Below are 26,286 nucleotides of genomic sequence, written 5' to 3' on the forward strand. Positions count from 1 at the left end.
GGGCAGTAGAGAAGAAGCTGGAAACTACAGGCCAGTTAGCTTGACATCAGTTGTAGTTAAAATGATGGAGACTCTACTCAAAAAGAGGATAAATCAGCATCTAAAAAACAATAACTTATTGGACCCAAATCAGCATGGCTTTACTGAAGGCAAATCGTGTCAGACTAATCTCATTGAGTTCTTTGACTATGTCACAAAGGTGTTGGATCAAGGTGGTGCCGTGGATATTGCCTATCTGGACTTCAGCAAAGCCTTTGATACGGTTCCACATAAAGAGCTGATAGATAAATTAGTGAAGATTGGACTTAATCCCTGGATAGTTCAGTGGATTTCAAGCTGGCTGAAGCATAGACATCAGAGAGTTATTGTTAATGGCGAGTATTCTGAGCAGAGACAGGTTATAAGCGGTGTGCCACAAGGGTCTGTTCTGGGTCCTATTCTTTTTAATATGTTTGCGAGTGACATAGGGGAAGGTTTGGTAGGGAAGGTTTGCCTATTTGCCGATGACTCTAAAGTGTGCAATAGGGTTGATATTCCTGGAGGGGTCTGTAATATGGTAAATGATTTAGCGTTACTAGATAAATGGTCAAAGCAATGGAAACTGCAGTTTAATGTTTCCAAATGTAAAATAATGCACTTGGGGAAAAGGAATCCTAAATCTGAGTATTGCATCGGCAGTTCTGTGTTAGCAAAAACTTCAGAAGAGAAGGATTTAGGGGTAGTGATTTCTGACAGTCTCAAAATGGGTGAGCAGTGTGGTCGGGCAGTAGGAAAGGCAAGTAGGATGCTTGGCTGCATAGCTAGAGGTATAACAAGCAGGAAGAGGGAGATTGTGATCCCCTTATATAGAGCGCTGGTGAGACCACATTTGGAGTACTGGTGTTGTGGTTCAGCCTGGGACCCCTCCGGGAATGGCTGATTTGCTGTCGGTGTCCGGCTCAGAGGCTGAGGACCAGGAGGGGCAGACTGATGAAGAAGCTGAATCCCAGGCTGAAGATGAAGGACAGCCAGAGTTCCACCAGGGGGAGCTCTCCCCAGCAAGCAGCCTGGATTCCCTGGGGGAAGATGCTAGTGACTTCATAGATATGCGACAGAGGAGAGCTAACGAGAGAAGAACGCAATTGGCTAGATATTTCCAGCATTAGAGGTCACAGCTGGGTTTGGGTGTGGTGCTTGGGAAAGGATAAAAGGCGGCCCCACCCTTCCTGGCTTGTGGAGTTTTATCTTGGAGATTCGTGAGACCTGTCTGTGAACTTTGGTGGCTACAATCCTGGTTTGTGCCTTGGACTCTTGAAACCTTGGGGGGGGGGGTGCCAGCAAGAAGCTTTTGGAATTGACTGGACATCAGGACCCTGTTGTAAAGTATTGTAACCTGTCTGCTGTGAAGACAGGTTTTCCTTTGTGCTTATTTTTTCCTGCTATAAATTACTTTTGGATTTTACCAGAGTGTCTGGCTGTTTTTTCAGTGGGTGTGGAGGTCTGGGAAAACCCAGACAGAACAACTGTGTTCAGTTCTGGAGACCTCACCTACAAAAAGATATTGACAAAATTGAACGGGTACAAAGACGGGCTACAAGAATGGTGGAAGATCTGAAGTATAAAACGTATCAGGAAAGACTTAATGAACTCAATCTGTATAGTCTGGAAGACAGAAGGAAAAGGGGGGACATGATCGAAACATATGTTAAAGGGTTAAATAGGGTTCAGGAGGGAAGTGTTTTTAACAGGAAAGTGAACACAAGAACAAGGGGACACAATCTGAAGTTAGTTGGGGGAAAGATCAAAGGCAACATGAGAAAGTATTATTTTACTGAAAGAGTAGTAGATCCTTGGAACAAACTTCCAGCAGACGTGGTTGGTAAATCCACAGTAACCGAATTTAAACATGCCTGGGATAAACATATATCCATTGTAAGATAAAATACAGGAAATAGTAAAAGGGCAGACTAGATGGACCATGGGGTCTTTTTCTGCCGTCAGTCTTCTATGTTTATAGATAGATAGATAGATAGATAGATAGATAGATAGATAGATAGATAGATAGATAGATAGATAGATAGATAGATAGGAAAAAATGACAGACATCACGATCTCTGGAACTTTTAAAAATTATTATTAATAATAATAATAATAATAATAATAATAATAATAATAATAATTTATTAGATTTGTATGCCATCCCTCTCCGAAGACGCAGGGCGGCTCACAACAATAATAAAGACAATATAACAGTGAAACAAATCTAATATTAAAAGAAAAAGATATATAAAACCCCATCAATTAAAATTGATTTCCTAGGCTTTCATTACCCCGTTAACATCGACAGAGTGTAAAATCACCATGGAATAAATGCTTGCTTTTATATGTCGCTGATCAACTTACTCATTGCGTGGATGATAAGCCCACACCCTTGCCTTCCCCCGTAATTAACTTTGCTGTATTTGCCTTAGTCATGCTGAGCGATGGAGGTGAGGTTTCTCTTGACTCCTTCCCTATTGTGTATTGCTTGGGCTTTCTCAGGGGGTGGGGGGGTTGATGCTGCACCAGACCAATGAGAATGAGAGTGATGGGTCCAAGCACTAGCGAACGAGGAGACATCCTCAATAATCTACCCTATTAATTGCAGTAACTGTGCAGTCAATTATGTAGGATAAACAGCCAAGCGACTACAAACTAAAGTGCATGAAAACAAGCTGGTGGTCCAATGCAAGGAACAGCACTGCCAGATCTGGACGTACACGGAGTAGCATGGTCACAAGTTCGACTTCCAGGAGACCAAGGTTGTTGCCTATGATGAAACAAAAGGAGGATGTTCCTTGAAAGAAGCCTGGTTCTCTAATAACAACTCTTATCAATAGGCACATTGATATACCACCGGCCTATCAGATATTAAGGTACCCGGAAGGATTTGGTGGAGACCGATCACGTTGAGGAATGGAGATCAGGGGCACCCACTCTGGGCCATAGAGATTAATCCATTGAAGGCATGGCAAACCTGGACTGAGTGCAGGAGACTGGCAGAGAAATGTCAGAATGGGATGGACAGTGGGCCATGAGGAACAACACAGAGAAACATAGAAGATTGATGGCAAAAAAAGACCTCATGGTCCATCTAGTCTGCCCTTATACTATTTCCTGTATTTTATCTTAGAATGGATATATGTTTATCCCAGGCATGTTTCAATTCAGTTACTGTGGATTTACCAACCACGTCTGCTGGAAGTTTGTTCCAAGGATTTACTACTCTTTCAGTAAAATAATATTTTCTCATGTTGCTTTTGATCTTTCTCCCAACTAACCTCAGATTGTGTCCCCTTGTTCTTGTGTTCACTTTCCTATTAAAAACACCCCTCCTGAACCTTATTTAACCCTTTAACATATTTAAATGTTTCGATCATGTCCCCATTTTCATTCTGTCCTCCAGACTATGCAGATTGAGTTCATTAAGTCTTTCCTGATACGTTTTATGCTTAAGACCTTCCATCATTCTTGTAGCCCGTCTTTGGACCCATTCAATTTTGTCAATATCATTTTGTAGGTGAGGTCTCCAGAACTGAACATAGTATTCCAAATGTGGTCTCACCAGTGCTCTATATAGCGGGATCATAATCTCCCTCTTCCTGCTTGTTATACCTCTAGCTATGCAGCCAAGCATCCTACTTGCTTTCCCTACCGCCTGACTGCACTGTTCACCCATTTTGAGACTGTCAGAAATCACTACCCTTAAATCCTTCTCTTCTGAAGTTTTTGCTAACACAGAACTGCCAATACAATACTCAGATAGAGGATTCCTTTTCCCCAAGGCCAAGTGCATTATTTTATATTTGGAAACATTAAACTGCAATTTCCATTGTTTGATCATTTATCTAGTAAAGCTAAATCATCTATCTATCCAATTATCTAGTAAAGCTAAACACAGACCTGTTGCAAGATCATGGGCTAAACAAATGAACTTGGAGGATGCAACAAGTGTGCCTAAGGGGAGAGGAGTGGTTATGGCAGGGAGGGAGCCAGGAAAAATGCCTTCAAACAGCATGGGCATTGCACAGCCCCGCTCTGGGAAAGAAAGCCCAAGCAATACACAATAGGGAAGGAGGCAAGAGAAACCGCATCTTGATTGCTCAACATGACTAAGGCAAAAACAGCAAAGTTCATTACAGGAGGGGAGGCAAGGGCATGGGCCCATTGCACGCGCAGTGACTAAATTGATTAGCAAAATATAAAAACCAAGCATTTCTTCAATGGTGATTTTACACTCTGATGATGTTATCAGGAGCTAACAAAAGCTTAGGAAATAATTTTTTAAAAGTTCCGGAGATTGTGATGTCTGTTGTTTCTTTTCCATAACTACACTTGGAACTCGCCTTTTTAGGACAATTTGCAATACACATATACAATACATACATATATAAATGAAGAGGCAACAGCCATTGCAATCTCTGGAACGTTCAAAATTTATTAAAAACTACTAAAATTAACTAAGCTTTCGTTAGTCCTGTACTAACGTCATCAGAGTGTTAAAATCCCCATTGAAGACAGTTGATTCTATATAATGATGCTCAATTTGCTCATTGCATGCATTACATGAACATTACATGTACATATACATACATACATACATACATACATACATACATACATACATATATATAACACATTCACACAAACATGTGGTGTGTATGTGTTAAGGATTGCTTTTCCATCACAGTTTAGTATATGTATCTAAATACCTTTCTGTGTGAGATTTTTTGAAATACAAACTATTATAATCTTCCTCTTTAAAATGTCTCTAAATTCAGTGTTCCTCTTACCATGTGCTTTTCAGCATGTCGCTGCAGCCATATTTGCTGAAAGCAATCTGATGCATGCACGCTAAGCATGAATCCTACCTGTTGTAATTCACTAATGACCTTGTTCTTCTCTTCAATCAGCAATGCACAGTGCTGCTGCTGTAGATTAAGAGCTTCCCAGAGATCCTGGGGGATGGTCTTCTGCTTGGCCTTGGCCCACTTAGCAGTGATCTCATCAAACTTATCCAAGTTGGCTTTGGCTTCATTTTCCAGTTTCTCAAGCCTGAGAATAACAATATCTAGGAAGTTTACTCAAAGCAAGCTTAATGAATTTCTATTCTATATGAAAATTAAAAACTCATTCATTTGTTGGGGATTGCTATGAATCATGAATAATCTGAAATGTTCCTTATGACATTAGCTCTGTTCCTTCCTCAATTTTTCTTTTTGGTGGAAAAAGCAAGCTTCAATTTTTAAAAAATGTACAAAGCAGCCTTTTCTGTTTGTCCTCTTTGTCTGCTGGATTCAAGTTCAAGCTAATGCATTAAAATAAAGTACAGCTGCCATGTTTAATTTCTTCTCAAAAGCAAGGCTATCTGTGGGGAAATGGGGTGGGCATTGCAATTGTTAAGGAATATTTATTTGCAGACCAAGACAAATCATTAAAAATATATCAACTACACATATATGGATAAAACACAGAAACATATACACATAGAAGAGGCCTGAAAACAATTAGTAATATGAAGAGAACATCAGATGGCTTCTATAAACCATAGCTATTAATAAAAAGTTTACAATCGTCTTGAAGGGATCCTGCAATGAATGCACACTGTATTTTAAAAGATGCAGGGCTCTGGTTGTGCAGTTGCAGCCACCACATTGACCTTTTTGCCTCCAGATTCCCCAACTCCAGGGAAAGATGCTTTATTAAGACAACGCTAACACTACTAAGCTTGATTTTTATCCTTCTTCCACATCTGATTCCACAAAAGAATCAGAACTCCAAATACATATTGAATAATCAAATTATCACAGATAACCCCCACTCAGTTAAGGACCTCAGAGTACTAATTTCAAAAGACCTAAGTGCCAAAGCCCACTGCAACAATATCACCAAAAAGGCTTCAAGAGTTGTTAATCTAATCCTACGTAGTTTCTGCTCTGGCAATCTCACACTACTTACCAGAGCTTACAAAACTTTCACCAGACTCATCTTAGAATACAGATCATCTGTTTGGAACCCATACCGCATCTCAGACATTAACACCCTCAAAAATGTCCAGAGATACTTCACCAGAAGAGTCCTGCATTCCTCCCCTCATAACAGAATACCGTATGAAACTAGATTTACAATCCTGGGCATAGAAAGCTTAGAACTACGACGCCTTAAACATGATCTAAGTATTGCCTACAAGATCATATGTTGCAATGTCCTGCCTGTCAATGATTACTTCAGCTTCAACCAAAACAACACTAGAGCACATAACAGATTCAAGCTCAATATTAACCGCTCCAAACTTGACTGTAAAAAATACGACTTTAGTAATAGAGTTGTTGAAGTGTGAAACTCATTACCGGACTCCGTATTTTACCCTTAGATTGTCCACAGTTGACCTCTCCAGATTCCTAAGAGGTCAGTAAGGGGCATGCATAAGTGCACTAGTGTGCCTCCTGACCCCTGTCCTATTGTCTCTCCTATATCCCATATATCTTTTCTTCTATCCCTTTATCTTTCTTCTATTCTCTCTTTGATTTATCTTATCCTATACTCTCTATTTTATTCCTTCTCTAATTTTCTTTTCTTTTTTTCCCTTGAAGGTGTCCTCTTCTACCTTCATTGTGTATTATTGTGTATTGGACAAAATTAAATAAATAAAAATAAAATCTTAAACACTGCACAGTTCTAAGGGATGCTAACACAGAGGTCTTACCTTTGCCGAGTCAGTTCTTCTTCCTCTGATCTCCTGTGTGCCTCCCGAGAATCAGCTGCCACCTGGATATTTGTTACTAGTTGTGTGCCATCAAGCAACAGTTTGGCCAATCTCTGAAACAAAATACGCCAAAATCAGATTATACATTCATGCAATATACCAAATTCAGTTACAGACTTAACCCATTTCAGGATTTGCAGAATATAGTAAATATTTGAGGAATGGTCTCTCCCAGGTGACATCTACCTGTCCCAGAATGCAGGCAGGGAGGGAGGGGCATATTCAGGTCCCATTTGCTAAGCAATTTCATCTGATAGAACCATGGAGGCAAACATTCACTATCATGGCATCTTCTCTGCAGAACATTTACATACCCAGGGTGAGGTTGGCCCTGATCATACTGATTTTCTAGCAATCTCTTAAACCTTGATTGTGTCAGCAGGCCCATGAGTGGGGGTCCCTATGATATGGCTACACTGTATGTGAGATCCTGAAGACATTATCCTATGCTTTTAGTTATATTTAAATTTAATTGTTTAATTAAATATATTTTTTTCAATTTTTTATAAGTTGTTAAACAGAAACTATTGAGACATCAAGTTTTTGTCTTATTCTGCCTTGTTGGACAAGCTACGAACTGAATAATTTTTCTCCATTTTGATTTACACGGTGATTCCTTCATTCTCTACTAACCTGTCTACTGTCCTCTATTTGATTGTGACTTCTGCTCTGTTCCTCTTCCACAAATTTTTTTGCATCTGGATCTTCCCCAAGGGCTTCCCTAAAACAGAAAAAATAAACACAAATATCTATTCAACCTATGAATGGATGCCAATAAACAGCTAATCTAAAACGGATTCCCAATAGGTTTCTTTTTCCTGGCCAAAAAAAATCAAGACATTAAAACTGGATGAGGATAGATTTGGGGGATGAATAGGGATTAATTAGGAAGAAGACCCAATGTCTGAGATTGCTGAAGATATACAGTACTGCTAACCAGAGCTTACAAAACATTTGTTAGACCAATTCTGGAATACAGCTCACCTGTCTGGAACCTGCATTGCATATTAGACATTACTACAATCGAGAGTCCAGAAATATTTCACAATAAGATTCCTTCAATCCTCCAATCTCAACAAAATAACTTTTTCCACCAGACTTGAAATACTGGGATTAGACAATTTATAACTACGTTGCCTCCGATCTGATCTAAATTATTGTTCATAAAATCATATACTAAAATGTCCTTCCTGTTAATTACTACTTTGCCTTCAACCACAGCAATACACGAGCACATAATAGATTCAAACTAAATGCAAACCGTAAGAGTCTTAAGGCTCATTTGTGTCGCCAGGCTTGGGGCAATTAGATCTTAGGCCCCCTGGCAGATGAATGTTGTGAGTGGCTGAAGTCTGAGTGTGTATGATTGATTTTTAAAATATTAGGGATTTCAGGTTAGATATTTAGCTAATTAATTGGATTTACCATTGTATTTTATTGGTTTTTTATTATATGTTGTAAGCCGTCCCGAGACTTCGGAGAGGGGCGATATAGAAATCCAATTAATACAATAATAAAATAAACCGCTCCAAACTCGACAGCAGAAAATATGACTTTAGCAATAGTGTGATCAATGTCTGTAATGAACTACCTGACTCTGTTCCCTCCCAACCCCACCTACCCCCCAAATTTTAACCTTAGATTGTTACAGTCAACTTCTCATTTTTAAGAGGTCTGTAAGGGGCTTGCATAAGCCCACCACTGTGCCTACCGTCCCTGTCCTACTGTCCTCCTTTATGGTTACTTTTTACTATCTTATACACGTTTGACAAATAAATGAATGAATGAATATTGACAGAGCTCGAGGGATCACATAAGTTGGAGAGCATGTTAGGACTGCTCAGGGTTACCTCGTTGAGAAAGCATGTATTATATCTGCAGGTGGACTGTGGATTTGCAATTACGAAAAAGACGGGCAGATCTGCCTTTCGGGCTTCAAATTCTTGCATGGGCGTCCATTCCCTTCCCATCCCGCCCCCTCCATCAAACCGACCGTCGTTTCGCCTCCTGGCGGGCGGCGATGCGAAGGCGGCGGGCGGAGATGCGCTCCTGGGGGTCATCTGAGTTTAAATTGGCCGGCTTGGTACGCGGGACGACGATGCCGCTGCCAACATCCCGGCCGGCTCCGCCCGCCGCCTCCGCCTCCACGTCGACATCTGTCCCCGCTTCGCCTTCGCTCATTTTGGAGGCCTTTGGTACTCCGCCGGCCTGGGCAACAGCCTGTTTGCGTTACTATGGTAACAGCGTCCCTAGCAACCCAGAAGGCCGGCCTGCCGCCTTCTACGGAAGCCGATTGAGTAGAGCTGCCTGCCTCTTATTCCTATAAAAATGGCCTAATAAAGTACCCGTTTTTTTCTTGAATTCCTTTGCGGATCTCTGTAGTTAGGCTGAATCCTTTACATACTAACGCCGAAAGGCTTAGTGGAGGGGATAACAGCAATGAATTGTCTTTTAGAGTTTATTTATTTATTATTAGTTGTGTTTGTATGCCCTTCTATGTTATGTTTAGAGAAAAAAAACTCATGCTCCATGTAGTCTGCCCTTATACTATTTCCTGTATTTTATCTTAAGATGGATACCGTAGATGTTTATCCCAGGCATGTTTAAATTCAGTTACTGTGGATTTACCAACAACAAACGTCTGCTGGAAGTTTGTTACAAGCATCTACTACTCTAGTAAAACTACTCTAGTAAAACTACTATACTTGATTGACATAAATAAACAAACAAACAAATAAACAGACAGACAGACAGACAGACAGACAGACAGACAGACAGACAGAGTTTAAAAAAACCTCCCGAAGGACTCTGGGCGGCTTCCAACAAGCAAAAGCAATTCTTAAAACGACACAAAAATATTAATTGAACAATTCTTAAAAACTAGATAAAAACATTAAAACCCTAGTTAAACCTACACACTATCATTCATCATTCATGGCCAGATCTAGGATCACTCTAACGATCATATTTAATGTGATAAAAAGCCTTCCCAGCTCATTATTTCACAAATAATGGCTCTTCGAAGGGGAATTTAGGGATGCCTGGAGATTTTGCTGACTGACCCATGAACGCCTTCTTGCTGTCATGGCTTATGCTGTCGGTTTTCTATATTTTGATTTTGTGTTGTTAATGCAAGTCACTTGGGTGCTTTGGAAATAGGACAGCAAATAAGTCAAAGTGATAAATGTGAATAGAAACAAACACAATTTTCATTCAAGTCCTGGACAAGGGACTTGGGAAAATGAAATACTACTGCAGCATAATTTGCTAGAGTAATGCTATCCATTCAAAACCTCCTTTGTGTTATTTGTTCCTATAACCCCAGCAACTCTTCATTCACTATGCTGTGATCAAGAAACCAATATACAGTAATTGCATTATTTGTGATTTCTCATTATGCATATAAATGAAAATATTACTTTAGTTAATAGTACAGTGAATTATTATAACAAATATGACTCCTTAATGGTTCCATCAACCCTTGGGAGGTCTACATTGACCACTTTGATGTAGACAAGCAATTATAGCTAGGTCTACTTTAACACATACACACACAGTTTCCAAGTCATAAAGAGTTTGGCACAATGATGTCACAAAGGTAATTGTACATTGTTTATTATATGTTGTGAGCCGCTCCATGTCCTCGGAAAGGGGCGGCATGGAAATCCAATTAATAAATAATAAATTGATAAATAAATATCACTGGGGAGTTTTAGAAGGCTGCAAACAACCTAAGAGGACCACTTGTTCATGGACCAGAAGTTGCCCAGTCCTAGTGTGAAAGCTCTCCTTCCTTTTGCTCTCCTTATGATGTTATGTGTGATGTCATTCATAGTTAGAACAAGGTTGCCAAGCATCTCTTCAGGTATCACATTAGAGTACTAAATTGTTTGGATAAGAGACGGTTTTGTGAATCTATACTGAACTGAAGAATCTCAACAAGCCATAAACCAAAAGCCATCTGTGGTAATAGATTCATTTTCATTTTTATATTCCTTTTTCTGTTCTCTATGGCAAAATATAATAATAACTGTCTCCATAGTTAATACAATTCTGGCAATATGTGGTACATTATCTGCCTCTGGGGAAGAGAAAAGCTTCTCGCATCCTTCTCTAACTTGGTAAATCTTCTCCAACTGGGTATCCTTCTCTTCTGTTGGAACTACAGCACTATATTTGGGAGATATGGCTTAAAAGATCAAAATACAATATTTTGATTGGTTTTTGAGAAGCATGATGATTTGTGGAGGCAAAGTAACAGAAAAATAGATATAATGTGAATAACATAGCTGGGATCTGCAAACTATTTGGTTAACTCTGAAGGGTCCCAATTTTTACCCTCACTCTACTATAGGGATCATTTCTGTAATTTATCTTGAAACTGTTGTACTCTTGGTAGAAATCTCAGAAGTAAAGCTGAGATTAACTTCTAATGGTTGGCATACATCACCTGTTGAGTCATAAAAGGGAAAGAAAGATCTTCCATTCTACCACTGGTGAAGCAATAAAGAAAGGATGTGAAAGAATGATTCCATGAATGAAAAGATGAAAAAGAGATTTAAACTTTGTATTGGAGAAGAAGATATTTTCAGACTATAATATGAATATTATATTTTTTTGTTTCTAAGCAGCAACAGATTTTTTTTTCAATACAGTAATATCACAAATGCATCCATGTGCCAACCCTGGCTATTCTGTTCACTGTTACCTTTATCTATGAGGTCCTGATCTTACTTAGAAAAAAGGCAGAGGCCTACTTCATGTATTTGCTTTCTTTAACAAGATGTTCAATTAAGTCATAAAAAATTAATAGTTTCATTAGCTCAACGTAATACATTTGATTTTGACTTTAATTATTGTTGGTTTTGCAGAAAATGGGCTATGCAAAGCCAGCCTGCTTGATTAGTTTAGGATTCAGCATGAAGGGGAAATTTAGCGAACATATTTATTTTAAAATTAAATTAAATACATGATTAGTCATTCTTCCAATGGGAAATATGTTCTTTAATCCACGTCCAGACTTAAGTGTCTGACACATAAATTGTTTGTGTTTAACAGATTGTTTGACAGTGTTTGTGTTTAACAGATTGTTAAACAGTGAAAAACTGAAAGAATATTTTAAAAAGGTCTGCTGGAGCAAATGAAGGACTATTTAAATCAATATTCTACACATCGACAGAGAGATGATAGCTCTCCTTCCAGTGAATTGCTTAACAAATGGTATTTATAGTGAGCTATCTGTGATTCCGTAAGAGAAACCAGAATTTCTAGGATCCAACTCTGAAAAAACCACTGCTCTGAAGAAAATGCAAAAGGAGATTACATAGACTTTAAGGAAAGGCTGCCAGTTTAAGCAAAAAGCAATCAAAGGAATACATTTATATAAGAGGACAAATGAAACAAAATATTAAACAGTTATATTTATACAGTTTCTTACCAAGCACATCGAAATTATATTAAAGTAATCAAAATACAATCCTCAAGGCATGTCACAACTTTTCAGCACTCCTAATGTTTGGAAAATTGAAACTCATTGGCTCCATTGACAGGTTTGCAGCCTTTTTAAAGATATGGAGAGATCAATAGCAATATTTGAAGCCAGCTATTAATATAATTTTCTGTGTTAGAGGGCTGAAGTTAAAGAAACCAAGAATGTGTATTTGAGGCACTTGAATTCTTTTACTGATTCAACATGGGAGAGAAACCAATGAACTCATATCATTTTCTGATTAATTCTTTCAAAATTTATTTTTGTAAACTTACTTTCAGTGGATTCATTTTGCTGTTGAACAGAATAAAGCTGGGAACATTGAAGACTGGCGAACGAATGCACCAAAACATTAATATGACATTTTTAATAATGGGGAAATTGAAAATCCTTTATAAAGCCAGACTTTTATTAGTCTAACTCAAAGATCATCTGAAAAGGTACAGGCTTTGAAACCAAAAATGAAATACGCAACTTAATCTCTCTCTAAGTTGAGCAACTTACAATAACTAAGTTGAGAGTGGAGAAGTACATCATGTATGCTCGGGGTAAAAGCTTTGAAGCTGTTTTGGCTACATTCCAGTTCTCCATTCTCCATCTTTGATTTTTAGAAGTAGTCAAGCAGTCTTTTATATTTAGGATCTACCAAGTGATCCCACCCTCTGCAGAAATAGAATGATAGGGTCAGTCATCCCTAAGATGTTTCTATGGAGACTAACTGCCGCCTGGAATCTTCAAAGAAAAATGACTTTGGAGTGAAGATGTCCCTTCCAAATGATCCCTTACAAGAGCTATGAAGACTTTTCCCGTTGTTCTTCAGCACCCCGCCACCGTGGGACTCTTCGAAACAGCAATTCGCAACCATGTTTTGTCTCTTGCACATTCTTCACTCCAATTTGTTTGCCGCTTTCACAAGATGAACCCAAATTAAGATTCAAGGTGAGTTGAAAAGGAGGGAAGGAAGGAAGGAAGGAAGGAAGGAAGGAAAGGAAGAAGGAAGGAATATCATATCAAAGTCCTTGCCTCTAATATATTTATTTTTATGCTCTCTTAAAGAGGTGTTTTGTAACTGACATCTATCATGGCATCCACTTTGAGAATAGTAGCCTTTCTAGGAGTGTAGTCACAGCATAATATCAAAATTCCAAATATGTGGCCTGTTCCCCCCAAAAACCCAACAACCCGAGCTGCCCCAAGTTTCTGGAGAAGGGCGGCATACAAATTTAATAAATAATAATAATAATAATAACCCCTATCTGTAATTTTTTCATATTTCAATGAGTTCCATTTCTTCATATAGTTAACTGAAATTAAATAACACCACTGAACATAACAGGACAACTTTCTAAAGATATATTTAGTATTTTAAAAGTGAACGTTTACATTTGATTGAACTATTTCTTATAATCCCGAGTATATTCCAATAGGTTTGTTTCTTGATGAAATCTTGCACCAGTCTAGTCACAAAAACCTGTTAGCATAGCAATAGTTAAATCAATCAGCATTATTGTTATAGTATTATATTAAACTCTGTTTTTATAAGGTCGTTCTATTTTTTAATCATCTTAATGAAATTCCTAACATTTCTATGGGCACATCATCTAAATAGGATGTGAACCTCCAAACTATCTTTCTAAGATTAACTGGAGCAATTCTTAGTATATGTCATTAGCCCATTATTTATTATATATGTTACCATTACAAATTTCTTTGAAGAATATAATCAGATTAGAACAAGGCTTTTAAAACCCTGCTGTTCTGTTCGGGTCGTATGCGACCCGAAGCCAAGTTTGAGTCCCTGTAAAAAATTTTCCCTGCATATCTGAAACTTGAAATTTCATGACTTTTCATCATTTCAGGGGTTCTCTCTATGAGAATTTTTTTTGGGGGGTGGGGGGCTTAGTTTTTGCTGGGCAAAAAAAGTTACAAATCTTCTGTTCGGGTCACATACGACCCGGACCGAAAACTCTTCATTTGAAGTGCTTATGTTTGGTCAATTTGAAAACTTTTTTCACTTGGAAAGTAGTCTGAACATTTCTGCACACAATGATATGAAAATTGAAATGAAAAAAGTAAATCTTATTGGTTTATTTTGCGGATATAATGCACGCCCCCCCGTTTTTGTGATTTTTTTTTCAATTTATGGATAGTTTTGCTTGCAAAATGCATTCTATTTTACTAAAGTTGGTGTGGGATTGGTAGCTTGAACATTTCTGAATATAAGAAAAATATAAAGGAACTGAAAAAAATGATTCTTATTGGTTTTTTAATATCAGAAATAAGGCCTCCCCCCCCCCTCGGCTGCTTGCAACCATTTTCACTTTTTATTTTTTTATCCTCCAAATCCGAAATATTCTTTAAAATCTTAGGCATTAATTTACTCAATTTAACAATGCTGATCATCAAAAAATATTTTTGGGGTGGTGGCTAATTGTTTTCTGGGCAAAAAAAAATCATAACTTCGAGTCTGTTTCTGTTCGTATATGACCGGACCAAAAATAATTTTTTTAGGTACTTGAATTTGATCTTTTTGAAAACTTTTTCAACTGGAAAACTAGTTTGAACATTTATGAACATAATGATATGAAAATTGAACTGGAAAAATTGAGACTTATATTTTTATTTTGATCAAAAAGCCCCTCCCCCCCCATCCTTTTTTAATTTCGTGTCAATTTCTATTTTTTTAAGGCTACAAATCCCTAAGGAATTTCCCCCCAAAAGGTTTGATATACTAAATTGAACATTTCTGAATATAAGAAAAATATAAATGAACTGAAAAAAATGGTTCTTATTGGTTTATTTTTGCCACAAAAAGGCCACCCCCCACCCCCGGCCTTGCTATGTGCCATTATTGTCACTGTTTATACATATTTGTCTAGAAATATTTGGAATATCCTTTTGAAAATCAACCACATTGTAGCCAGAGGACTAATTTTATGAAACAAATCCATTTTACTAAAAAAAAGTATGTAAGTTTGAAATTAACAGCATAATTTTTATATAAATTGAAATAATTGAACACGGGGGGAGGCATACATTTATGTGCAAAATAAACCAATATGCATCAATTTTTCCAGTTCAATTTTCATATCATTATGTTCAGAAATGTTCAAGCTACCAATCCCACACAAACTTTAGTAAAATAGAATGTATTTTGCTAGCAAAACTATCCATAAAGTGAAGACTATTTTAAAAAAACGGGGGGGCATGCATTTCATCAACAAAATAAACCAATATGCATCAATTTTTCAAGTTCAATTTTCATATCATTATGTTCAGAAATGTTCAAGCTACCAATCCCATACCAACTTTAGTAAAATAGAATGCATTTTGCAAGCAAAACTATCCATAAATTGAAAAAAATTTCACAAAAATGGGGGGGGCGTGCATTATATCCGCAAAATAAACCAATAAGATTTACTTTTTTCATTTCAATTTTCATATCATTGTGTGCAGAAATGTTCAGACTACTTTCCAAGTGAAAAAAGCTTTCAAAAAGACCAAACATAAGCACTGCAAATGAAGAGTTTTCGGTCCGGGTCAGGGTGACCCGGGAACAGAAGATTTGTTACTTTTCTTAAACAGAACAGCAGGGTTAAAATAATAACCTTATATGCCCATTGCTGAGATCTAACTGTTGGGAATGCAACAGTTTCATCATTATATCTTACAGGAAACATGTATCCCTAAAAAACAGGAATAGCTTATTTTCAATTCTGCACAGGAAACTTCATCAATTCTCACCCTGCATAGAATTTTCACCGATGATATGACTGACATTTTTTAATTAGTAGGACAAGAGCAGAAGATGTCTTTTGGCATCACTTAAAATTATACTCCTACCAATAACATTGGCTTGTTCTTGGCTTGTTTTTTTATGGTTGAGAATTTAAGCCTTAAAAAGATTTAACATATGCCATGGTTGTTAAGAGGAGATTTAATTCATACTGATCTATTACAATTTAGAATCTAAGCCTTAAAAACATTAGGCTTATGTCATGGTGGTAAGAGAGGATTTAATTCACAAACTAAAGCACTAGGGATAAGAAACACCCACATACCCTTATAAAACATAATGCTAGAACATTTCAGGATTATTCAACCCAAATGACCAAGAATGTATATTATTTGTCCAATATTAAAGAACCATGGAAATTACTCTATATTTGAAAGGTTTGTTTTTGTCTTATGTTCTCAGCGTGAATCTAATCTGCCTCCACTTTTAGGCCCAGGTCCAATTCTGTTGGGTAACTTCACACTGTAAGATCCAGCTACATTATTTCCATGGAAATAAAATACCATCTTGAGAAAGGAAGCTGTCATCCAAACTATGAAATTTTATATTGCTAAATTCTACAAACCAAACCAAATACAACTGAAAACATATCTTGGTCACTCCTTTGGGAAACAGTGAAAAATATTTAAAAGGAGTTAGCATTTGCTACCCAGCATGTTCGTATAAAGCTGAAGCAAGAAAAATTGGTCACCCTAGAAACCAAAAGTAAACAAATCTCAGAATCCAGATAATTTACCAACATCTGTCAGTATTAATGTTACAGTCAAGACAAGATATGAGATACATAATAGACTGCAGATTTTTTTGCTATCCTGAATCAAGCGAGCAAACAGAGAGTCAGGGGGGAAACTTTCGTGTATAATAAATCTCTGCAGTTGAAAATATTCTGCATAATTTTTGTAAAATCTAGCCTTTCTTAACATTGGCACTTTCCAGATGGGTGGACTACTCCCAGAATCCTCCAATCTAGGATATCCTTTACTGAGAATTCCAGGAATTGAAATATATGCATCTGAAGTAAGTATAATTTGAACAAAGCTTAGTTAGATAGATGGATAAATAGGCAGAGAGTCAGATAGTAAGTAGCATTATACAAATTCAGATTCTCTTCTTTACAACTGACATGGCTTTCTCATATTAAAACAAGGCCATTGAGGTCCCAGTGGTGCTTTTCCAAGAGGCAACTGGAATTTCTGTCTTTTCTTTGAAGACATTTTACTTCTCATCCAAGAAGCTTCTTCAGCTCTTTGAGGCCATTGAAGCCATCATGGAGAGAGCCATAATTAAAAGAGCAAGTGGCAAAATCCTGTTCCGAATGTGTAGCTAAAGAAATAAACAAAATCTGATACTGTATGTAGAAAGAAAAATAAAAAAATAAGTAGAGGGAAACCTGTCAGAAAGAAGCACTATAGAAACATAGAAGATTGGCAGCAAAAAAAGACCTTGTGGTCCATCTAGTCTGCCCCTATACTATTTCCTGTATTTTATCTTAGGATGGATAGATGTTTATCCCAGGCATGTTTAAATTTGGTTACTGCAGATTTACCAACCACGTCTGCTGAAAGTTTGTTCCAAACATCTACCACTCTTTCAGTAAAATAATATTTTCTCACGTTACTTCTAATCTTTCCCCCAACTATGTTGTGTGTGTTGTGTGCATGTTTTTTTTTAAACTATGGGTTTTTAGCTTTCTAATTATTGAATTTGTATTATATATTGTTTTCTGTTACTGTTGTGAGCTGCCCCGAGTCTGCGGAGAGGGGCGGCATACAAATTTAAGAAATAAAATAAATAAATAATAAATAAATAAACTAACCTCAGATTGTGCCCCTTTGTTGTTGTTGTTCATTTTCCTATTAAAAACACTTCCCTCCTGAACCTTATTTAACCCTTTAACATATTTAAATGTTTTGATCATGTCCCCCGTCCCTTCTGTCCTCCGGACTATACAGATTGAGTTCATTAAGTCTTTCCTGATAAGTTTTATGCTTAAGACCTTCCACCATTTTTGTAGCCCATCTTTAGACACGTTCACTTTTATCAATATCTTTTTGTAGGTGAAGTCTCCAAAATTGAACATAGTATTCCAAATGTGGTCTCACCAGCGCTCTATAAAGAGGGATCACAATCTCCCTCTTCCTGCTTGTTATACCTCTAGCTATGCAGCCAAGCATTCTATTTGCTTTCTTTACCGCCTGACTGCACCATTGACTTACTTTTACAACAAAAGTATAATTTACTTGGGAGTGTCTCTGAAAGTTGCTGATGAATTGTAATTTTGTATATGATAAAACAAAACTGTGAAAAATACAGATGTAAACATATTCAATGTATTTCATATATATTCCATTAAAATTGGATAATCAAATTCATCTCAGTTTTTAATTGCCTTGTCCCCTTATGAACTATCCTCTAAAGACACAATTTCCACTTTGGTGTTAATGAAAGAATCCTCACTAAAACATTGGCTTCACACCCTCTGTAAATACTAATGAAAAGGTCAAACACCCCCAAGTCAAAGCAAATTCAGAGTAACCTTGGCAACAAAACAAACAATTTTCCAGCTTGTTTTTTTGTTTTTTAAACCTTTTCTTAAGTCTTCAGCTCTAGGGTTTCTTGAAGCACTCTTTGCCAATTCCATGTAGTTTTTTTTTCAATGTCTGTGAAGGTCATCTAAGTTCTAACAGCAATGTCATAGCAGCAACAATACACAATGACTGGGGCGGTTCCCATCTGCTTGTGTTCATGAAATATGGAGAAAGGGTGGAGGGGTTTGGCAGAGCTCCTAAGAACGCTTGCCTGAATTTTCTCCTAGTTTTCTATGTCAGGAGAAAGAGTTAGGAAAAGGCTGAGATTCGACTGAACTAAAGATCAGTAAATGCAACTTAACCAGCCATCAAAAGAAGGCAAATAGTCTACATGTTGTCTCTGGACAATACCTTTTGCATCCCTCCAATAGATAAACACTCAGTGGTTCCGTGTCTCCAGCTGATGGGTTCCTAGGGTGAGGGATTGGAAAAGACTTGCTCTATGCCTGAAATATAGCCAAAACAGCATAAATCTAAATGACTAATTCCTTGCCTGTAACTAAACATAATCCAAGAAATTTAATTCTACAAATTGTACGAATTGGTCTTTATTTAAAAATTTTCTGGAATATCAAAGTAGGACAAAGTTCAAGAGTTATAGGCCTGTGCTGTATGTAAGTAGAAGATGTGGGGTTTACACTTGGATCAAAGCACAGAGGTTGAGCAGGGGAACATATTTCAAATTGTTCTCTCTAAAGTAGCTTGGTTGATCGACGTCATTTAACAACACAAAGATCTTCTAGGTTTACTGACATTGTTTCCTACATTCTTACTCTGCTACATTGTTTCAGTAGACCAGAAATGTAACCCACTATTTAAAGTAATATAGTGTTCCCTCAATTTTCGCGGGTTTGAACTTCGCGAAAAGTCTATACCACGGTTTTTCAAAAATATTAATTAAAAAATACTTTGTGGGGTTTTTTTCCTATACCACGGTTTTCCCCACCCAATGACGTCATATGTCATCGCCAAACTTTGTCTGCTTTTAATAAATATTTTTTTAAATAAACTTTAATAAATAAACATGGTGAGTAATAATCTAAATGGTTGCTAAGGGAATGGAAAATTGCAATTTAGGGGTTTAAAGTGTTAAGGGAAGGTTTGTGATACTGTTCATAGCCAAAAATAATGTATTTACTTCCGCATCTCTACTTTGCGGAAATTTGACTTTCGCGGGCAGTCTTGGAACGCATCCCCCGCGAAAAGCGAGGGAACACTGTATTGAGGAAGCCAATTGAGAGACAATCTTCTTACATGGTTGGTATTTATTTTTTTCTCAATAGAGGATGGACAGGAGGGCAAAGCCAGAGATGGAATATTCAAGCAAAGATCAAGAGAGCTGCACTAGTAGTGATAGGAGCTCAGAGAGGTAAGGATGTGGTGCTAATTGAAGAAGATTCATTTGAGTGTGTTCACTCAATGTATTTGACTAAAACAAAGAACCACTCTCACGCTATGCAAGTCTGTTTGTAGTGTTAACCTTTGTGATGTTATTCACTGTTAAATGTGTTGTGTGTTAATCCATTTGACTTTGTTATTTTATGATTCAGTGTATTTGGAGAACTCACTAAATTGGTAATTGAGCAATTGGATTATGTATGATATGAGAACATAACCACTGAAACTGGGATATCTTCCATAGGTTAATTTGGGGCTCCACTCTTTTGTATGATATCATGTCTATGCAGGGGTATCCAAAGAATATAGTTAAAGTTCAAATTTTCTCGCAAAAGGAATACCAATTTAATTATGGATGGGTGGGAAAAGCAGGAAATCAATTTCATATTAATTTGACTTGAGGTCAGCCAATCTATTATTTATTTATTTATTTATTTATTTATTGATTGATTCATTCATTCATTCATTCATTCATTCATTCATTCATTTATTTGTATGCCACCCCTCTCCGCAGACTCGGGGCGGCTAACAACAATGATAAAAAACAACATGTAACAATCCAATTAATAAAACAACTAAAAACCCTTATTATAAAAACCAAACATACACAGAAACATACCATACATAACTTGTAATGGCCTAGGGGGAAGGACCACAGAGAAGGCTCTTCCCCTGGGGCCCGCCAGACGACATTGTTTAGTCGATGGGACCTGGAGAAGGCCAACTCTGTGGGACATAATAGGCCGCTGGGATTCCTGTGGCAGAAGGCGGTCTCAGAGCTATTCTGGTCTGATGCCATGTAGGGCTTTATAGGTCAGAACCAACACTTTGAATTGTGACCGGAAATTGATCTGCAGCCAGTGCAGGCTGTGGAGTGTTGATGAGACATGGGCATATCTGGGGAGGCCCACGATTGCTCTTGCGGCCGCATTCTGCACAATCTGAAGTTTCTGAACACTCTTCAAAGGTAGCCCCATGTAGAGAGCGTTGCAGTAGTCGAACCTCGAGGTGATGAGGGCATGAGTGACTGTGAGCATGATAGTAACTCTCTGATACTTGAAGTGCTGTCACAGGAAAGAGGATGTCAATTTACTCCTAGAACCTGAAGATAGAAGAAACAATGGATAGAGGTTTTACAGAGAGGTATCAAAAGTCAAAATAAGGAGATATTTTCTTACTGTGGGAAATTTATATTATCTGCAGATTTATTTATTTATTTATTTATTTATTTATTTATTTATTTATTTATTTATTTATTTATTGATTGATTGATTGATTGATTGGATTTGTATGCCACCCCTCTCTGCAGACTCGGGGCAGCTAACAACAATGATAAAAACAACATGTAACAATCCAATTAATAAAACAACTAAAAACCCTTATTATAAAACCAAACATACACACAAACAAACATACCATACATAACTTGTAATGGCCTAGGGGGAAGGAATATCTTAACTCCCCCATGCCTGGAGATAAAGGTGGGACCAGCAAACCTCTCCTGCTGGACAGTTGTTGTGGGAAGGGCTGCTATATATGCTACTTAAATGTTGCAGGAGAACAGAACACTACTAGACCTTTGCAAATTAAAGTTATTATTGGTCCAGGGCAAACGAATCAATGAAAAAATGAGAAACAAAGTGAAACCGAAGCCAATACTATAGTAAAAATGAGACACTGAAAAAAACGACTTATCTGACTGGGAAACACTGTATTAGATCACCTTTTCTTAACCTGCTATGTAGAGTATACATTTTGCAAAAGGGCAGTATGCATGCATATTAGCAGCAAAACTTTAAAACAAAAATCTCTATATTCAAATTTTATCAGAAGGGTTAGAAGCTAAAAAGATGGGAGAAATTTTATCCTGATGATTGATGCCCTGTTTTAATTACTTGAATATTTTATTCCCCAGGGAAAAATCAATGAAAATGGAGTGTTTGGTAAGTAAAGACTTCATATGTTATAAAAAAAATTCAAGCATTTAAGGGCACAGTTCTCTGGGTGCTTCTGGCTGCTTTCTAAGATCATCGTTCTAACTAAGCCCAGCCAAATGCCGTATTTTTTGGAGTATAAAATGCATTGGAACATAAAACACCATAGTTTCGTGGGAGGAAAACAAGGAAAAAAGGCCTCTGCCAGCAATTTGCCAAACAGCAAACAGCACAGATGTTTTAAATAGGAAAGTGAACACAAGAACAAGGGGACACAATCTGAGATTAGTTGGGGGAAAGATCAGAAGCAACGTGAGAAAATATTATTTTACTGAAAGAGTAGTAGATGCTTGGAACAAACTTCTAGCAGAGGTGGTTGGTAAATCCACAGTAACTGAATTTAAACATGCCTGGGATAAACATCTATCCATCCTAAGATAAAATACAGGAAATAGTATAAGGGCAGACTAGATGGACCGTGAGGTCTTTTTCTGCCATCAATCTTCTGTTTCTATGTTTCTATGACTAAATGAGAGTTTAACTTAGCTGCCTTATCTTAATACTAAAACAGGACACTGTTACATTTCAGATTGTTTTTATTTATTTATTTATCTATCTATCTATCTATCTATCTATCTATCTATCTATCTATCTATCTATCTATTTGATTTTTATGCCACTCTTCTCCTTAGACTCCGGGTGGCTTACAACATGTTAGCAATAGCACTTTTTAAACAGAGCCAGCATATCACCCCCACAATCCGGGTCCTCATTTTACCCACCTTGGAAGGATGGAAGGCTGAGTCAACCTTGAGCTGGTGATGAGAATTGAACCGCTGACCTACAGATCTACAGTCAGCTTCAGTGGCCTGCAGTACAGCACTCTACTTGCTGCGCCATCCCAGCTCTGTCATTTCAGATTATACTTTTACAAATCTTTATAACTGACATGGCTTTCTAGAAGTATTCTCTGCTATTTAAAAGAAGATACAATAGCACTGGGCCTCTTCAGACCAAGCATTTATTTTAAAAAGCTTCATTTTGTTAAATTAATAATAAAGTAGTCTTTAAAAAATAAGTCTAATAATTTGAACATTCTATAGGCATTTATAGTTATTGACTTACCTCCTGGCAGCAAAAAAACAAAAGGCAGTTTCAGCACAGTCTGATTCCTCCAGCAATTTGCCTCCATGCAGCTTTAGTTTTATTTTCATTTTAGCACCTAGGCTTGCTGGCAACTTCAATCAATCAGAAGGCAGATAACCAGTGGCTTGTGTTAAGCAGGCTCTGCTGCATTTTGCTGCAAGGAGGTAAATTACTGGCAGGCAGAGACTAAAGACTGGGGTGGATGGGTGGGGCTACATTCGGTGTATAATAGGCATTCAGGTTTTCACCCTCTTTTGTGGGGGGGGGGGTTTAAAAAGGTACATCTTATACTCTGAAGAATACGGTATATACATTATCCAGCATGGTGATTCTTGAACAACATGTAATTCATTAGCATCTTATTTGTAGTCTCCAGATCAGCCTGCAATTTTGCAGATTGAATCTCACCAGGGTCTTTCAGCCTTCTCCCCAAGGTAAAATGAAGACCAATATTGTTGGGGGCAATATGCTGACTCTGTAAACGGCTTAGAGAGGACTGTAAAAGCACTGCGAAGTGGTACGTGTCTAAGTTCTATTGCTATTCCCCATAGGCGTTTTTCTTTACTTCTGGAAGGGTATTAAAAAGCAAATCAAAGAAATCAGTATTTTAGAAGTGTTAGCACTTATTTGACCTCTTTAAATGGGTGCTGGCCCTGCCAATTTTAACTGAGCTTATTCTTGATATGTGACGTAAAGCCTGAAATTGTTTTAAAGTTAATGAAAGTTCGGGATTCTTGATTTACACTCATGATAGCACGTAAAGTTAGATTGAGGCATCCCATGAAGTGAGGGCTTCATTCTCTTGGGAGAATAGAATGGAATGGAATGGAAGAGGAGAGGAGAGGAGAGGAGAGGAGAAGAGAAGAGAAGAGAAGAGAAGAGAAGAGAATAACAGAGTTGGAAGGGACCTTGGAGGTCATCTAGTTCAACCCCCTGCTTAGGCAGGAAGCTCTAAACCACTTCAGACAAATTGTTACCCAACATCTTAAAAACTTCCGGTGTTGGAGCATTCACAACTTCTGGAGGCAAGTTGTTCCATTGATTAATTTTACAAACTGTCAGGAAATTTCTCCTTAGTTCTAAATTGTTTCTTTCCTTTTCACCCATTGCTTCTTGTCCTGCCCTCGGGTGCTTTGGAGAATAGCTTCACTCCCTCTGGTTTGTGTTATTGCTCTCCTATATCTCCTATACCTTTCTTCTATTCCTATATCTCTTCTTCTATTCTTTCATTGATATGCTCTATTCCTATAACTTCTCTTCTATTCTTTCTTAGATATATTTTACTCTGAGTATCTCCTCTATAACCTTCATCATGTATTTTACTATGTGTCTACCACCAAAACCCTCATTGTGTATTGGACAAAACCAATCAATAAATAAATCTAGAAAGCAGGGATCATTTGCAGCTATGGTTGCACCTCTGGCAATAAGCTCTTTCTCCACAGTTCAGCTGGTAGAGTTCTCACAGCTTTAAGTGAAGATTATCGCAGGAGGTGGGGACGAAAAAGCCTCCAGAAATGGTTGACTCTGTGTTTTGTCTGTTATCTTTCAGTTGAAGAAGGTGCTAGTAGAAAACCAACAGTTGAAAAATGCTGTAAGTGTTGCTCTTCTGTAAGCTAATGTAAGACACAGTGCTTATGTTCTCTGATTGAAATTAACCTGTATAACTCAACTGAAACAAACGTACAATTTCCCCCCCACCTTCTATGACTTCCATCCTCCTCATTTTGTTGCTTTATAATAAAATGAGAAGAGATTGTGAGAGGGGGAGAATGTAACAATATACAATTTGCACACTTTATTTTTTTTAAAAACCCACAGTGATGTGGTTAAAATAATGCAACACATTTAACTCATAATCTTTATTGTTTCTATTTCTTTGTGTTTCTGTTTTGTTTGTACGCACATACACACACACATACACATTCATTCATTCTCATGGATTCTCTGGATCAAGCAGGATTGGTCAGATCTTTTGTTTCTAATCCAAGCAATAAATGAATTTCTTCCTTCCTCAGTAAGGGGTCCTCCGTAATCTCTTTTTTCATATACTAAAATTGGCTGGAAATGAAACTAATTTCCTTTCTGGAAAGGAGCTAAATTCCTTTGTGTGTCTCAAAGTTTTCTTCTACTCTGAATATGCTGATGGCTTGACTTTGCCCCGGAAGCGGAGTAAAGACACTGAGACAGTATATGGGTTAAATAATAGGGTCACTTTATTAAATTAACATAAATTTAAATAACGTAACTTTAAATACATACATTTAAATATTTAAATTCAACTATAAACAAAGGACCTGCAGAGGCCAAAAACTAACGGGGCGGAAATTCCTGCCAGAACCTTCCTGGGCAACATTGGGCAAAAACTCCTTGCTGAACCAGGTGAAGGCATCCTCCTTCACCTGGATCCAAGCCACGCCCCTTGGCGTGTGGGAGGAGCTCACCCTCCAATCCCCAAGGGAAATTGGATCCAGTGAGTCCCATGGGCATCCTCTCTCCAATCCCCAAAGTTGTAATAACCTATAGTTCCTGGAGAGAGGCGGTCCATCATCCTTTTAAAAGATGCCCAAAGAAGCATGCACAGTCGCTTCTACTGCCCATTTCCGCCCCTAACCTGCCAAACCCCAGTGACCAGAGGGAAGCCTAATTAATATCTACATGGCGCCACACCCCCTAACCATTCCAGCCATACTGTCAGTGTGGAATAGGTGAAAAAACGGCCGCCTCTAAAGGGGAGGCCGCAAAAAATTCCTATTCGGCCCCGAAGTGACGTTCTTCGGACACACTGTTGATAGCGGAGGGCAGGCGGGTGTTCGCTTTGCACATCCAGCAGGGCAAGGAGGAGGTCCTGCTTGGACTGCCCTTAAATAGGGTGATCCAGGACCTCCCCCCAAGCCCAGCATGCAGCGCGCCACCTTGGCATGCTGCCAGAAGCTGAACTTCCGGTTTTGCCCAAAACCAGAAGTTCAGAGCTCCGTAGAGCTCACAGCAGCATCCCCTGGCTCCAGGGGCAATTTCGGCCGGCGGTTTAAGCCGCCGACTGGGCATTTCTGTTCAGGCTATATTTATCATAAACGCTGCTTCTTTACATTTGCCACCTACGATATGGAAATAAGAAGCAGTTGCTTTCATTTCTGTTGGTGGGTCTTTGG

At 37.9% G+C, this 26,286-nt stretch overlaps 1 protein-coding gene across 1 annotated transcript in view; it reads right to left on the reverse strand.

The window, feature by feature from the left end:
- The window catches only part of DRC1 (dynein regulatory complex subunit 1), a 43,717-nt gene extending 34,682 nt beyond the window's left edge, over positions 1–9,035 (reverse strand). The window contains exons 1-4 of the mRNA XM_070734907.1: positions 8,778–9,035; positions 7,418–7,505; positions 6,725–6,837; positions 4,890–5,073 (exon numbers count right to left, since the gene is read on the reverse strand). Of these exons, the coding sequence (XP_070591008.1) occupies positions 4,890–5,073; positions 6,725–6,837; positions 7,418–7,505; positions 8,778–8,965 (573 nt within the window). The 5' untranslated portion in view covers positions 8,966–9,035. The remainder of the gene's footprint in view (positions 1–4,889; positions 5,074–6,724; positions 6,838–7,417; positions 7,506–8,777) is intronic.
- Positions 9,036–26,286: the final 17,251 nt, after the last annotated feature.

This window comes from Erythrolamprus reginae, chromosome 1 (assembly GCF_031021105.1).
Source record: "Erythrolamprus reginae isolate rEryReg1 chromosome 1, rEryReg1.hap1, whole genome shotgun sequence".
In the NCBI taxonomy this organism is placed as follows: domain Eukaryota; kingdom Metazoa; phylum Chordata; class Lepidosauria; order Squamata; family Dipsadidae; genus Erythrolamprus; species Erythrolamprus reginae.